The sequence below is a fragment of the Saccostrea cucullata genome, unplaced genomic scaffold, assembly GCF_032062105.1.
Source record: "Saccostrea cucullata isolate Sc308-1 unplaced genomic scaffold, CSIRO_AGI_Scuc_v1 ctg524, whole genome shotgun sequence".
Lineage (NCBI taxonomy): Eukaryota > Metazoa > Mollusca > Bivalvia > Ostreida > Ostreidae > Saccostrea > Saccostrea cuccullata.
In genome coordinates this window covers 349,926-363,833 of record NW_026931135.1, presented here as the reverse complement: position 1 = coordinate 363,833, position 13,908 = coordinate 349,926, and the positions used below count along the sequence as shown (strand labels likewise).

The following is a 13,908-nucleotide window of genomic DNA, read 5'->3' as shown; positions in this document are numbered from 1 at the left end:
AATTCCAAATATATGTGATCAATCGCGGTCATGGGCTATTGCACACGCTTCCAGAAGGCCTAGAGTGTACACTAACCCCCCCCCCCTCCCCCGTAAGTCAAACTTGTACTGTCTGTCGCTAAAATGTAGAAAATAAATACTATATGATGAGAGGTAATAACTGCAAAAAATTATTTTCACAAAATATGTACGTAAATAAAACATTAGAAAAAAGTAAAATATTAGTCACACGAAAGTAAAAGATTTCCGCTAAAACATATGCAAAAGCTTTTTACATTGCTTACCAATTACGCCGACAGTACAAGTTTGATTAGTTGAATGGAACATACGAAAAGTCAAACAAAAATTATAAAAGTTTAGCAATATTTGTCCAAAGATTTGCCTTTCGCTTACTCCATTAGTGCACACACCCTGCCCCGGTAAACAAAACTGATCCGTCAAACCGGACCGTCCAGTTTTCTATAAATAGGATCTACTCACACTTTGGTGTTTTCTAGGGACCTGTTATTATTTTACCCTGCGTATTTGAATGTTATACAATCTACAAAAAATCTCTGTAAAATGGTGGTCTTTTTCGACACAACCCAAATAATTGTACATACTTTAGACGCAATTACACGTTAGGATAACAAAAATAATTATTTTTAAATCAAAAAAATTATAAATAGAAAAAAAAAGCACACACACCAAATGCTCAAGAAAAAAAAGAAATCTGCCTATGAAATTTTACATTTATTCTATGATTTGAACAGCAAATCAATTATTTGCCTACACTGTTTATACAGGAAATCAAATTCTTTATCAAGAAGAGGAGGTGGAAATTAACTGAAGGAACACATGTATACAAATAAATATTTTGATATATACTACCAATGATTTTTTTTCTGTACTTTTATTTTTCCTGCGAATACCTTCTATTCTACATCGGTAAGGAAGATAACATTTTAAGACCTACATCACTGGAAACAAAAAATGCTTTGGTTTCTTAAATTCATGCATTAATTAATAAATAAAACAAATATCAAAATGATACCAGAACCTCTCTCTCTCTCTCTCTCTCTCTCTCTCTCTCAGTTGCACCCCTATTTATAAGAAGTTCGCTGGTCTAAAACAGTAATAGGGGAATACCAGGCCAAAGACCTACAGTGCTAAACATTGAAAAAAATAAGTGCATAATTATTTATTGTGCACAAAACAGTGGTTTGCTTTTTTCCCCCAATTTTTACACCATTCACAACAGAACTGCATGTGCATGTCAAGCATCAACCAAATATTACAGTGTACAGGGGGCGGATCCAGCCATTTTTGAAAGGGTGTCCCAGGGTTGTGCCGTGCCCCTCTACCCCCCCCCCCCCCATACACACACACACTTAGGAAAGATTCACACACACGTTTGGAAAGATTTAAGGTTGTGGTATGGGACGCCGTCACTGCCTTATAGCAGAACACAACAATTGCACTGCGTCAACCTTCCATTACATTATGTCAATTCTTTATGACATTTACTCACACAACTATTACATTTTGTCAACCTTCTATTACATTATGTCAACTCTACATGATATTAACTCATACTACTATAGCATTGTGTGAACATTCCTTTACATAATATCAACTTCATATGACAGTTACTCACACTACTATTACATTGTGTCAACTTCCGGTTTCATTATGTCAACTCTTTATGACATTTACTCACACTACTATTGCGTTGTGTCAACCTTCCATTACATTATGTCAACTCTTTATGACATTTACTCACACTAATATTGCGTTGTGTCAACCTTCCATTATATTATGTCAACTCTTTATGACATAAACCCACACTACTACTGCATTATGTCAACCTTCCATTACATTATATCAACTCTTTATGACATTTACTCACGCTACTATTGCATTGTGTGAGTTTTCCTAAATACATAAAGTCAACTTTTTATGACATTTACTTACACTACTATTACATCGTGTCAACCTTCGGTTCCATTATGTCCACTCTTTATGACATTTACCCACACTACTATTGCATTATGTCAACCTTCCATTATATTATGTCAACTCTTTATGACATTAACCCACACAGCTACTGCATTGTGTCAACCTTCTATTATATTGTGTCAATTCTTTATGATATTATCCCACATTACTATTGTATCGTATAAACCTTCCTTTACATTATGTCAACACTTTATGACATTTACACATTCTTGTTATGTTTAATGTTCATGACATTTAATTAAACAACAATAACATTGTGTTAACCTATCATTACATTTTGTCAATTCTTTATGATATTAACTTACACTACTACATTATGTCGATTCACTATTACGTTATGCGAACACGGGTATCCTCTGCCTTTATATGAGCATAACGTATTTTCCGCGTTCCGCAAGCACTAAATTGGCGGGAGAGAAAATTGTCTTAGAAGAAATCTCAGCGATTTGGGAATGGCATCTTTAAATAAAAATTTTAAGCGACAGAGGATTGACAAAATATGTAAAAGAAAAAGAGTTCAAGAATGCCAATTTTATGGCAGATTTTTGTATTGATTATGAAAATCAAAATATAGTTTTGAGTACTTGTTCAACAAAAATATTTCGTAAATTGTTGGTAAAAAAATTGTTTCAATATCCTGTTTCAAATACGTTTAGGAGAGAAAAAATTAATTTACATGAATCTGATGCTTTTTTAAATAGATGGATTGTCTTATGGGAGTCTTACAAACAACCTGAAATCATTGAATTAGATTTTAAATTATATCACAATGTAATATTTACTTATGAAAAATTGTTTAAAATTGGTAAAACTGAATCAAGTCTTTGTCCTGTTTGTTTGTTAGAAGTTGAAGATATAATACACCTGTTTATTGACTGTGCGGAATTGCAGCATTTTAAAAACAATTTTGTTGTTTATCATTTAGAAACTTTAATGAAAGATGTAGATATTAGAATATTTAATACTTTAGAATTTGATAAAATATTTTTTCTTCATTGTCAAAGGGCGTACAATGTAAAGGATGTTAAGGTTTCGTCAAAGATCAACATCTCTTAAAAGTTATTTTTACAATTGCTCCAATACTATGTGTGGTATAAAGTCAAAACGTTTACAGTTTTTTAATATATCACTGATTAATAGATAAAAAGTATCACTTGATAACAAATATTTTTAAAAAGATATTTTTTGAGAAAAATTGTATCAGAAAATGTGCATATTAAAAGAAAAATGCACTTGCTTATTTCTGACCTTTTTGTGAAAACCAACATTGAAGAAATAAAATATGTTTATCATTGAAGGGTAAGTTGGACGTGAATGGTCTATGAAATGGCTGTTATTGAAAGCATGTATAGAGACAAGTCCCCTATAGAATCTGCCATTTGCTGTGTACTTTCACTTTCAAGTCTTAATATTTGAACAAAATTAACAGGGAAAACAACTTTCCAGACGCTATCCAAGTCCAACTTGCCCTTCATTGATAAACATATTTTGTCTCTGCAATGATGGTTTTCACTAAAAGCACAGAATTAATGAGGTGTATTTTTTAAAAATATATATATGCATTTTTAAGAAGAATTAATTTTTCTCAATTAATATTATTCCAAGCATTTTTTTTATCAATTAAGTGATACTTTCTATTTGTTAATCAATAACAAATTTATAAACTGTAAAAGTTTTGACTAAATAACCTTACAAAGATTTGGGGCTATTGTAAAAATAAATTTTTGGACATGTGACCTTTGACAAAACCTTAATACTTTTTTGTTAATTTCTTTTTATATGTGTGTAGACTAAGTATTTACAAAAGAAGACAAATGTTTATTAACAGTCAACAAAAGTTGGATATAACAAAATTTTGCAAAAACACATTGAGACAGTTTATTTCATACAATTATTTTCAATTTTGTGTCGAGGAAAATAGAAAGGATGTATTCTCTAAATTATTATTTTTATACAAGAACCCTCTAGTAAAAGAAACAGAGGGGGTGTTGTTATTCATTTTATAATATTTTTGTTTTTGTTTTTCTAGTATCTCTTCAAATTTTGCAAAAACACATTGAGACAGTTTATCTCATATAATTATTATCAATTGTGTGTCAAGGAAAATAGAAAGGATATATTTTCTTAATTATTTTTATACAAGAACCCTCTAGTAAAAGAAACAGAGGGGGTGTTGTTATTTATTTTATAATATTTTTTGTTTTTGTTTTTCTAGTATCTCTGTCATGAATGTTTTTAAACATATTAAATGCATATAATGATTATTATCAATAAAAGAAAAAAAAAAGACAATGGACAGCTAATCGAAAGGTAAAGAGTTCGCGCCCCCTGAGTGGTGTGTTTTTTTTTTTTTTTTTGAATTTTGAATTTTGAATTTCGTTCTTTTCCTTATCTTTACCAAATCAAGATATGTGTGAGCTGGACATTTATAATTTGTGATGACAAATCACTATAAAAATCATTTTTCACCCATAAAAACAGTAATATCGACTTTGTAATGTTGGCTTAATGGTGGCTTAATGGTAGTGTCTTTCCTGATATACTTTATTTTATCAAATAAAATATAGAACATGACTAGTTATGATTAATGACTATGTATGTGTATCGGTATATGTGTCCTTATTAGGTAATGTAGTGGTCTCGGAGGGGCTGGGAACGATTTCTCTAGTAACCTCCAGACCACGTGCCCGGCAGTGATGCGGGCTGTGACGTAATCGTCACTCTCTCTGATTGCTGATTGTCGACCCGTTCAGACGTGTTTACCAATCCTCTGTAAGTCACTGTATTATTGTTGATATATTATTGGCGACCACTAATAAACGTGCGGAACTTATCCATAGTATTTCTCTGCTTTATCCGCCATCACAGTTTAGTTATGTAGCTGCAGGTAGAAATACTATATTGGCGCTGCGTTCCAGGGTTCTTTGTCTGGGCAGCGGGGTGCCGGCCTAGCCACGTGTGTTAGTGCCGTCGCCATCTTGAATTTTTGTGACTTTGTATTTTATCATGTAAGTTTATAGGCTTTAACTTTATAAAAGTCTTTGTGTTTTTAGTTTATTGTTTTATTTGCTCTTAGCGGATTAGCCGCGAGAGATTTGTATGTATTTTTAATAAAGTTTAGTGTACTTTTGTGTGATCTGAGGACCGGTGTTATGGACCGGGAGGTTAGCTCGTTCGGTCTTGGTAGGGGGGCTTTGAGACCCGAGGGGGGTTGGTACGCTCGTGCAGCGGGGGGAGACCGGAGTGGTCTATTAGGTGCCCCGTTAGAGTGCAGCCCAGGGAAAGTCCCGCCTACTAAGAGTGTGAAGTTTGTCCCGGGTGTTGCTAGTACACCTGTGCCCCAGGGGGGGAGTGCCCCGGATAATGTCACTCAGTATGGGGAGGGGGACATGTCACTCACACAGGGAGCTATTTCGGAGGGTCCAGGGGAAACACCCGGATGGTCCGCTTTCTATTCCCTTATCCAGGAGCGTCAACAGATATTAGAGGGAGCGGTTGACCGGATGCAGGGGGAAATGGGTCAGATCCACGGTGACCTTGACACTGTTAATAAAAGGGTAGACACCCTAGGTCGGGATATAGGCATGGTGAATAACAGAATGGACGCCTTTGGTCAGGATATGGGAGCCCTGAGGGGGGACATAGGTGCCATGGAGACAAATATGTCGAAACAGGTAGGGTCTTTGGAGACAAGTATGGGGGGCCAGTTAGGTAATATTACTCAGATGTTGGCTGGGTTAATGAAGACCAGCCAGCCCCAGTCACCCCCACCCATGCAGGATAATAGGGTCAGTCAGCCAGTAGTGACTAGTAGCCAGGGGAGTCCTTGGGTCCCTAGCGCACTACCCGGACATCAGATACCTGTTAGCAGCTCTGTAGTGACTAGTAGCCAGGGGAGTCCTTGGGTCCCTAGCGCACTACCCGGACAGCAGGTGCCTATTAGTAATCCTGTAGTGACCGCACATAGCGGGGGGTATATGCCTGTCTCTGTGGGGGGCCCTAGTGTACACATGTATCAAGGTCAGTCCCTATCCTCACTTGGCAATGACAGTTTAGTCTCGGGATTGCCGAGCACTATTACTTTGGGTTCATTCGCGTCAGGGGGGACCGATTACCCAGTGCTTCCCAGCACGGGCCCACCGGTTCCGGGTCAGGTTGCATGGTGCACCCGAGTGGGTACTTCCGCGACAATGCCCGTAGCGTCCGCGCACCCTAGTGTTGCTAACTCGAGTGGTCAGGGCGCTGGCCACTATGGTAGGTTGGTTGGGGAGTCAGTAGCATTAGGGGGTAGTCCGTCGTTTATGCCCAGTCAGGGGGGTCTGCATACTGCAGGACAGGGACATTCCCTGATGACCACCGCATACCAGAGCCTGTTACCTAGCTTACTTTCCGCGGGTACCCGTAGCTGCATTAGTCGAAATATTCCAGCAGAGGTTAAAGGGGTTAAGTATAACGGGGACGTAGAATGGGGTCCGTTTTACTCGAAGTTTTCTACCATTGCCGAGTACCATCAGTGGAGCGACCCCGACTCTCTGTTTGCCCTCAGTCTTACTTTAGAGGGGGCAGCCCTGAAGTACTTTGACATCCTCAGGCGACGAGGCGCGCTATTAAGTTTCCGTGAGGTCGTTCTCCGGATGGAGGAGCGATTCGGTAAGACTTCTCTTAGAGCCGCCTCACAGCTGGAGTTTAACTCGATCAACCAGCGGGCGGACGAAGCTATTGAGCAATGGGGAGATAGGGTGATGGACACCGCCCAGAAAGCGTTCGGTGGCGGCACCTCGCCAGAGGTTTTCCAGGAGCAAATTATTGTCCGTTTCGCTCTTGGGTGCAATGATGGCGAGGCGGGGCAACAGTTGATCAATAATCCCCCGGGAACTCTCGAGGAGGCAATCAAACGTGTAAAAACGTATCAACTTAGCCGTAGAGCTTTAGCCCGCCGTCCTAGGGCAGTGCGATCGCTTTCGCGGGACCGGAGTCAGTCGCCAAGTTCAGGCTTTTATCGCGCCAGGTCCGATTCTGAGTGTCAAGACTTTTTGGTGGCACGCAGAGAGCGCTCAGAGTCAAGGGACCGCTCTAATCGTGCCAGCGGAGACCGTCCTTATCGTGCCAGCAGGGACCGTCCTTATCGTGCCAGCGAGGACCGTTCCCCAGATCGTGCCAGCAGGGACCGTCTTCATCGTGCCAGCGAGGATCGTCCTCGCCGTGCCAGCAGAGACCGTTCTGATCGCCGCGTTAATAGGGACCGCTCCGAGTCACCGGATTGGGATGAAGGTAAGGGTCATTACTCCAGTGACTCGGAGGACCGCACCCGAAGATCCAGTCCCGAGCGAGGATCCTCGAGGGATCCGTCACCGAGTAGGGGCCGCTCTAGCGCGACGAAGCCCGTTGTGTGCTTTGAGTGTCAGGAGCCAGGACACTTCTTACGCGATTGCCCGATCCGCCAGCGACGGCGTAGATCGGGGTCCCCTAAGCCTTGCCTTAAGTCAGTAAATAGCGAGGACGAGGACAGACATCGCACATCGAAACATGAGACTAAAGTTAAGTTCACTGAACCGGATGTCAAAGCGACTTATGTGATACCATCTGTCAGGTCTGGTAGTCAAGTCATGGGTTCAGGAGCTTGGCGGATTCCGATACAGATTGGAGGCCAACAGGTGCGGGCGACAATCGATACCGCAGCCGACATATCAATAATATCTAGTGACGTTTATAAATCTTTGAGGCCGCAGCCCGAAGTGTTAAGTGACACTAATGTTAGGTTGGCTGGCGAGGGAGCTGGTATGACCGCTCAGTACCTCGGTTGTCTTAACATACGCATCGGGGATTATGACTTTGCACACCCGATCTATGTTGGTTCTCTGCAGGACGAGATGCTCTTAGGCATAGATTTCCTGCGTAAGCATGGTGTAGAGATTTCTTGTGAAGCCGGTACTTTAAGGGTTAAGGGCATCGACACTATATTTGCTATGAGTGTTGATGAGTCAGTACCAGTACTCGATGCGGTTTCAGTCCGCAGGGTGCGGATTCCCCCGCACACTGCTCAGATCATCGAGAGTACCCTTAGTTCCGATATGCCAGAGTTTATGCTGGAGCCAGCCAGTATATTTCCGCCTGGTATAATAGCTTCGCGGACATACAACACTGCAGGAAACAGAGCCAAGCTGTGTATTTTAAACATGACAGACCGAAGTCATATTGTTAAGACAGGTACTAAGGTGGGGAAAGCAGTCCCTGCCGATCTAGTCAATGACACTAAGCCCACAGTGCGTCGTGTAAGCTTTGAGGGGGATAAGACTTATGACCATATTGCCCCACTCTTAGAGCAGTTAAATAAGACCGCGCCTGTGGAAGTCAGATCCGAGGCAGCGGAGCTAGTCAAAAAGTTTGCCGACGTCTTTGCCACTGATGACCTTGATCTCGGAAGTTTTTCCGAGATCGAACACCGAATAGACACCGGAAATGCGTCTCCTGTGAAGCAGCGGATGCGACGCACCCCCGCTGTTTTTCAAGGGGAAGAAGAGGGTCATCTCGATAAGATGTTGAAAGCCGGAGTCATCCAGCCATCTTCCTCAGACTGGGCGTCTGCCCCAGTGCTGGTCCGGAAGAAGGATGGCAGCGTCCGCTGGTGCGTGGACTACAGAGCCCTGAATAAGGTGACAGTTAAGGACACGTACCCTCTGCCACTCATCGAGGAGTGCATGGATACGCTAGCGGGAAACCGCTGGTTCTCCAAGTTGGACGCTAATGCGGCTTACTGGCAGGTTAAGATAGCTCCGGAAGACCGGAAAAAGACTGCCTTTATCACAAAATATGGGTTATTTGAATTCACTAGAATGGGGTTTGGTTTGTGTAACGCCCCTGCCACCTTCGCCAGGGCCATAAATTTGGTGTTACACAGACTCAACTGGAAGATAGCCTTAGCCTTCCTAGACGATGTCTTAGTCCTAGGATCTACCGCACACGCTCACCTTGATAACCTAAGACAAGTGTTTGAGCGGTTCCGAGCATATGGCCTTAAATTTAAGCCTCGGAAATGCGAGCTATTTAAGACTAAGGTTGAGTTCCTTGGTAGAACCGTGAGCGAGCACGGAGTTGAGATGGGGGACCAGTACGTCGAGTCAGTGCGTGACTGGCCAGTTCCATGTGATGTTAAGGGCGTAGAGCGCTTCCTTGGCTTCGCCAATTATCATCGCAGTTTTATCCCCCACTTCTCCAGAATTGCGGCTCCGCTGTATGCGGTTACCGGAAAAAGTGGTTTCCGGTGGGGTGAAGAGCAGCAGAGTGCTTTTCAGGAACTTATTCAGTTAATGACCAATCCTCCAGTTCTAGCCATACCGAACAGTACAGGTCATTTCATCCTGGACACTGACGCCTCGGACTATGCCGTAGGCGGAGAATTAAGCCAAGTCCAGGATGGCAAAGAAAGAACCATTGGGTATGGGAGTGCTGTGCTATCCGCAGAACAGCGCAGATATTGTACAACTCGTAAAGAGCTATTGGCGGTAATTAAGTTTACCAGACAATTCCGCCATTACCTGCTGGGTCGTGAGTTCACAGTCAGGACCGATCATCATAGCCTGGTCTGGCTGATGAATTTCAAGCATCCGCAGAACCAGATTGCTCGATGGCTCGAGGAACTGAGCCAGTACAACATGCGGATCGTACATCGCCCGGGAAAGAAGCATGTGAATGCTGACGCTCTGTCCCGGGACATACCTGATTCATGCCAGGGGTACTCGACGAGAATTAGGGTCGAAGACTTGCCCTGCGGCGGATGCCGTTATTGCCGCCGAGCCCACGAGCGCTGGCATGACTTTAACACTGAAATAGACGATGTAATTCCTTTGTCCCAACTCTTTGACGAGACGCCTGTGCCAGCGGAGAGTCCGTCCGCTGAGGGGGGTAGTTGTGGTTCATTAGATCCTACCCTTCGTCAGGCCATTGTTTCCAGTCCTTGGGAAGACACTCCCTCGACTGTGAGTGCGTCTGCACTCCCCAGTTTCCAGATTAATGTCAGTGGGGTGTCGAGCTTAAATCCCAAGATTGAGACAGTTAGTCCTCAAGTCTGTCAGGTAACAGGTGACACTGCGGGAATTTCCTTATCTTCATACAGTTCCGCAGACCTAGCACAGAAACAGAAAAATGACAAAGCTATAGTATACCTGAGACAGTACTTAGAGTCTGGGGACCTACCTACCGAAAGTGACTTAATTATCTGTAGTCCGGAAGAGAAGTGCTATCTTCTGGAGCGAGACTGCTTTTATCTCGACGAAACAGGAGTAGTTTGGCGAGAACCGGATGACTCGGATGCGCCCCGTCGGCTCCTAGTGCCGCGGAGTCTCAGATCCGAGATCATGCACTTATGTCATGACATACCGTCCTCTGGTCACCAGGGAATCCAGAGAACTAAAGAACGCCTTAAACAACCGTTCTACTGGTGGCGGATGACAAAAGACATTAAATTATATGTCAAGACCTGCGACGTATGTGCCAGGAATAAGCGTGGTTCGTTGCCAAACAGGTCAGAGCTCAAGAGCTACCAAGCGGGAAGCCCGATGGAGAGGGTACATTTAGACTTTCTCGGGCCGCTTCCCCGAACTGATAGCGGGAACGAATACATACTCATGATGGTAGATAACTTTACCAAGTGGGTAGAGTGTATTCCGCTTCCGTCTCAGACAGCGGAAGTTACCGCCCGTTCCGCTATCAATGACTTCTTTTCTCGATTTGGCTATCCTTACGAAATCTTTACAGATCAGGGCCGTAACTTCGAAAGTGAGCTGTTCTGTAAGATTTGCGCCATGTTAGGGATCCATAAGGCCAGGACCACACCCTACCGTCCGTCAGGGAATGGCCAGGTAGAGCGCTACAACCGCACTCTCATGGACGCGGTTCGTTGCTACGTAGATGGCCAGCCCAAGTCATGGGATAAGTACTTAGGCCCATTGGCTGGAGCGTTGCGGTCCGCGGTAAACCGCCATACTGGATACACTCCAAATCGTCTCATGCTGGGTAGAGAAGTAAATATACCAGCAACCTTGATGTTCGCCCCACCGCCTTCCACGTCTTTTCAAAATGGGGAGGAGGGTGAGGTCGACAAGTATGTACGTGATCTAGAAGACAATGTTCAGAGAGCGCACGATATTGCCCGCGGAAAACTAAAAGTCGCGCAAAAGGCAATGAAAAGGTCTCATGACATTAAGGTCCGTACCAGTAAGTTTAAGGTCGGAGACTTGGTCTACTGGCGCCGCAATGTGGGAAAAAAGGTAGTCAGTATGGAGGGGTCCTGGGATGGTAATAGAGACCAAATCGGACACAGTATCTGTTGTAAAATCTCGGCGACAGGTCAAGGTTATGCACCATGACAGGCTTAAAAGGTGCGAGTCCAGGCAACTCCCCAAATGGTTAGTAAACTATAAAAATAAGTTGCCCGGACAGTCAGTAGCCCGAGATGGGGATAGTTCTCCTATACATGATGTGGTTGCACCGCTGGGAACCGCAGACTCAGGAATTAGTCCTGAGAGCCCGGGGAGTGGGGGTCAATCAACAGTTAGCCCCAAACCAGCGGAGTCATTAGGTCCATATATGGGTACTCGTAAGCGGGTTAGGGAAAGATTAGACCAGAATAAACAATCCCAATCGCCGAAGAGACCTAGAGCCACTAGGGGGACTAAAACCAAGGAATATTGTGTTTGCTTACAGTCTAATCCCAAGGGAATGATGGTGCAGTGCGACAACTGTCGGGACTGGTTTCACCCAGGGTGTGTGGGTATAAGTGAGGATTATGCTAAATCTGTACCTCAATATATCTGCCCCGAATGTAGTCCCGTCGGAGTCGACACTGGGTAGTTAGAGTAGTTAGGTTTCCGCAGTGATGCGGGGGCGTGTGCAAGTTTTAGTAGGTTAACATCAGGTTTAGGTAGACTTGTACACGAATTAGTTAGTAAGTAGACATAGGATTGATAAACTTACATGTCTTTGTAGGTTCGTAAGTGATGTCTAAGGAAGTTGATGAGTTTGTCTTTGAGGGCGGAAGCTCCGCCTAGCAGAGATGTGTAGCGTATGGTTTCCGAGAGGAGCCCCTCTCGGACTTAGGCAATCCGCAGTGGGTGGTAGCTCAGGGGATTTCCCCTGGGTCTGCGGACTTCGTTCTGCAGTCAGATGTAGCCCGTGTTGTGGGAGAGTGTAGGAGCAGGAACCTTGTGATAGGGGAGATTGGACTGGATTACTCCAGTCCGGCCACTCAGAGGTTTGTGCTGGCGGAGTTCTTCCGCCAGGCCACGTTCAGTACCGGGATGATATTGGTTGTGAGGGGGACAGCGGACGACCCTTTGGGCCGCGTTCCTACTCAAGATTGCCTTACCCTTATGGACGGGATGTTTGTTCCCATCCTAGTACCTATCTTTATCCGTGGTTTCACTGGAGGACCAGAGCAGGTGAAGCTCTGGGTGGAGTCTGGCAGGCCCGTATTCTTTGGAATCGGAGGTCAGATCGCGGATATGTCCGCGACTCAGTTGTCGGGAGTCAGAGCTATTCCTACCGACCGACTGCTAGTCGAGTCGGATAGTCCTGAGTTTCCTTGTGGAGTTGAAGCGCCGATGGGCCCCAGGCACATCGGAGAAGTGTACCGCAGAGTAGCCGCAGCGAGGGGACAGGACGTCGCCTTGCTAGCGGGCCTGGTTTTTAGGAACTTCAGGGTGTTCTTTGGGCCTCAGTTGAGGGGGTCGTTGTAAATACTTACGCTGTAGCCGGGGAGTGATGCCCGGATGTACTTACCTGAGTTTGCCTGCATCGGGAGCAGATAGTCCTGATGGCCGGAACCAGCCGCACTATAGATGTCGCCTTTGATGTACCAAGCAGAGCCTATCCAGACGTATCAACGATGGACCACTTGGTGGATGTTAACAACGATGGACCTCGTGGTGTTCCGAGACGACGCGGAGGATGAGTGACTGTGTGATAGGAACTGTTCAATCTGTGATTTTTATTATTATAGAGACATTAATGTTTAAAGTTTTATTATTGTGTGAATGCATGTGTATGTATGTAAGATAGGCCCTGCTAGGTGTTAATTATTACTATTATTTGTATATTATAGTTTGTCCCATTGTATTTACTTTACGGGCTGGGACGCCCTCTTTCAAAATGGGGAGGAATGTAGTGGTCTCGGAGGGGCTGGGAACGATTTCTCTAGTAACCTCCAGACCACGTGCCCGGCAGTGATGCGGGCTGTGACGTAATCGTCACTCTCTCTGATTGCTGATTGTCGACCCGTTCAGACGTGTTTACCAATCCTCTGTAAGTCACTGTATTATTGTTGATATATTATTGGCGACCACTAATAAACGTGCGGAACTTATCCATAGTATTTCTCTGCTTTATCCGCCATCACAGTTTAGTTATGTAGCTGCAGGTAGAAATACTATAGTAATAACATAGTGTAGGTGTAGAATAATGGAGTAGTAATGTAGTTTTTCTTGTTTAAGTAATAGTTTTTTTATTATTAATTTTTTTTGTATCTAGTACATCAGTATTTTATGTATTTTCAGGTTTATATGAAGTTTAGTATATAAGATCTATATAAAATATTTTTGTTTTGCATTTACGTTTGATGCATTAATTCAGTTTGCCAAAAATGTCAAGACAAATAATTAAATCTGGTCAATTTACTTATAAAAACTCCATCTGTTAGATATGTTTTGTAACAAAAGCACAAAAATGTACTATGATGTAATTTGTTATTCAGAGGGTCAAGCAAATTTGCAGATAGGTGTTACGTTGTTTGCAATTGTCCTTTAGGGGTTCCTTTCATCTTTTTTTACCTAGAGTCAAAGTCAAGATATACTCAGGTGTCAGTAGATTTTTTCTTTGTTAGGGGATTACCCGTGTTAGAGTCAATTAATTGATAAT

At 43.5% G+C, this 13,908-nt stretch overlaps 1 protein-coding gene across 1 annotated transcript; it reads left to right on the top strand.

Moving 5' to 3' along the window:
• The first annotated feature begins 12,293 nt into the window (after positions 1–12,293).
• LOC134231539 (3'-5' ssDNA/RNA exonuclease TatD-like) lies at positions 12,294–12,731 on the top strand. The gene has a single exon (XM_062713501.1). It carries the CDS (start codon positions 12,294–12,296, stop codon positions 12,729–12,731), a length of 438 nt encoding a protein of 145 aa, XP_062569485.1.
• Positions 12,732–13,908: the final 1,177 nt, after the last annotated feature.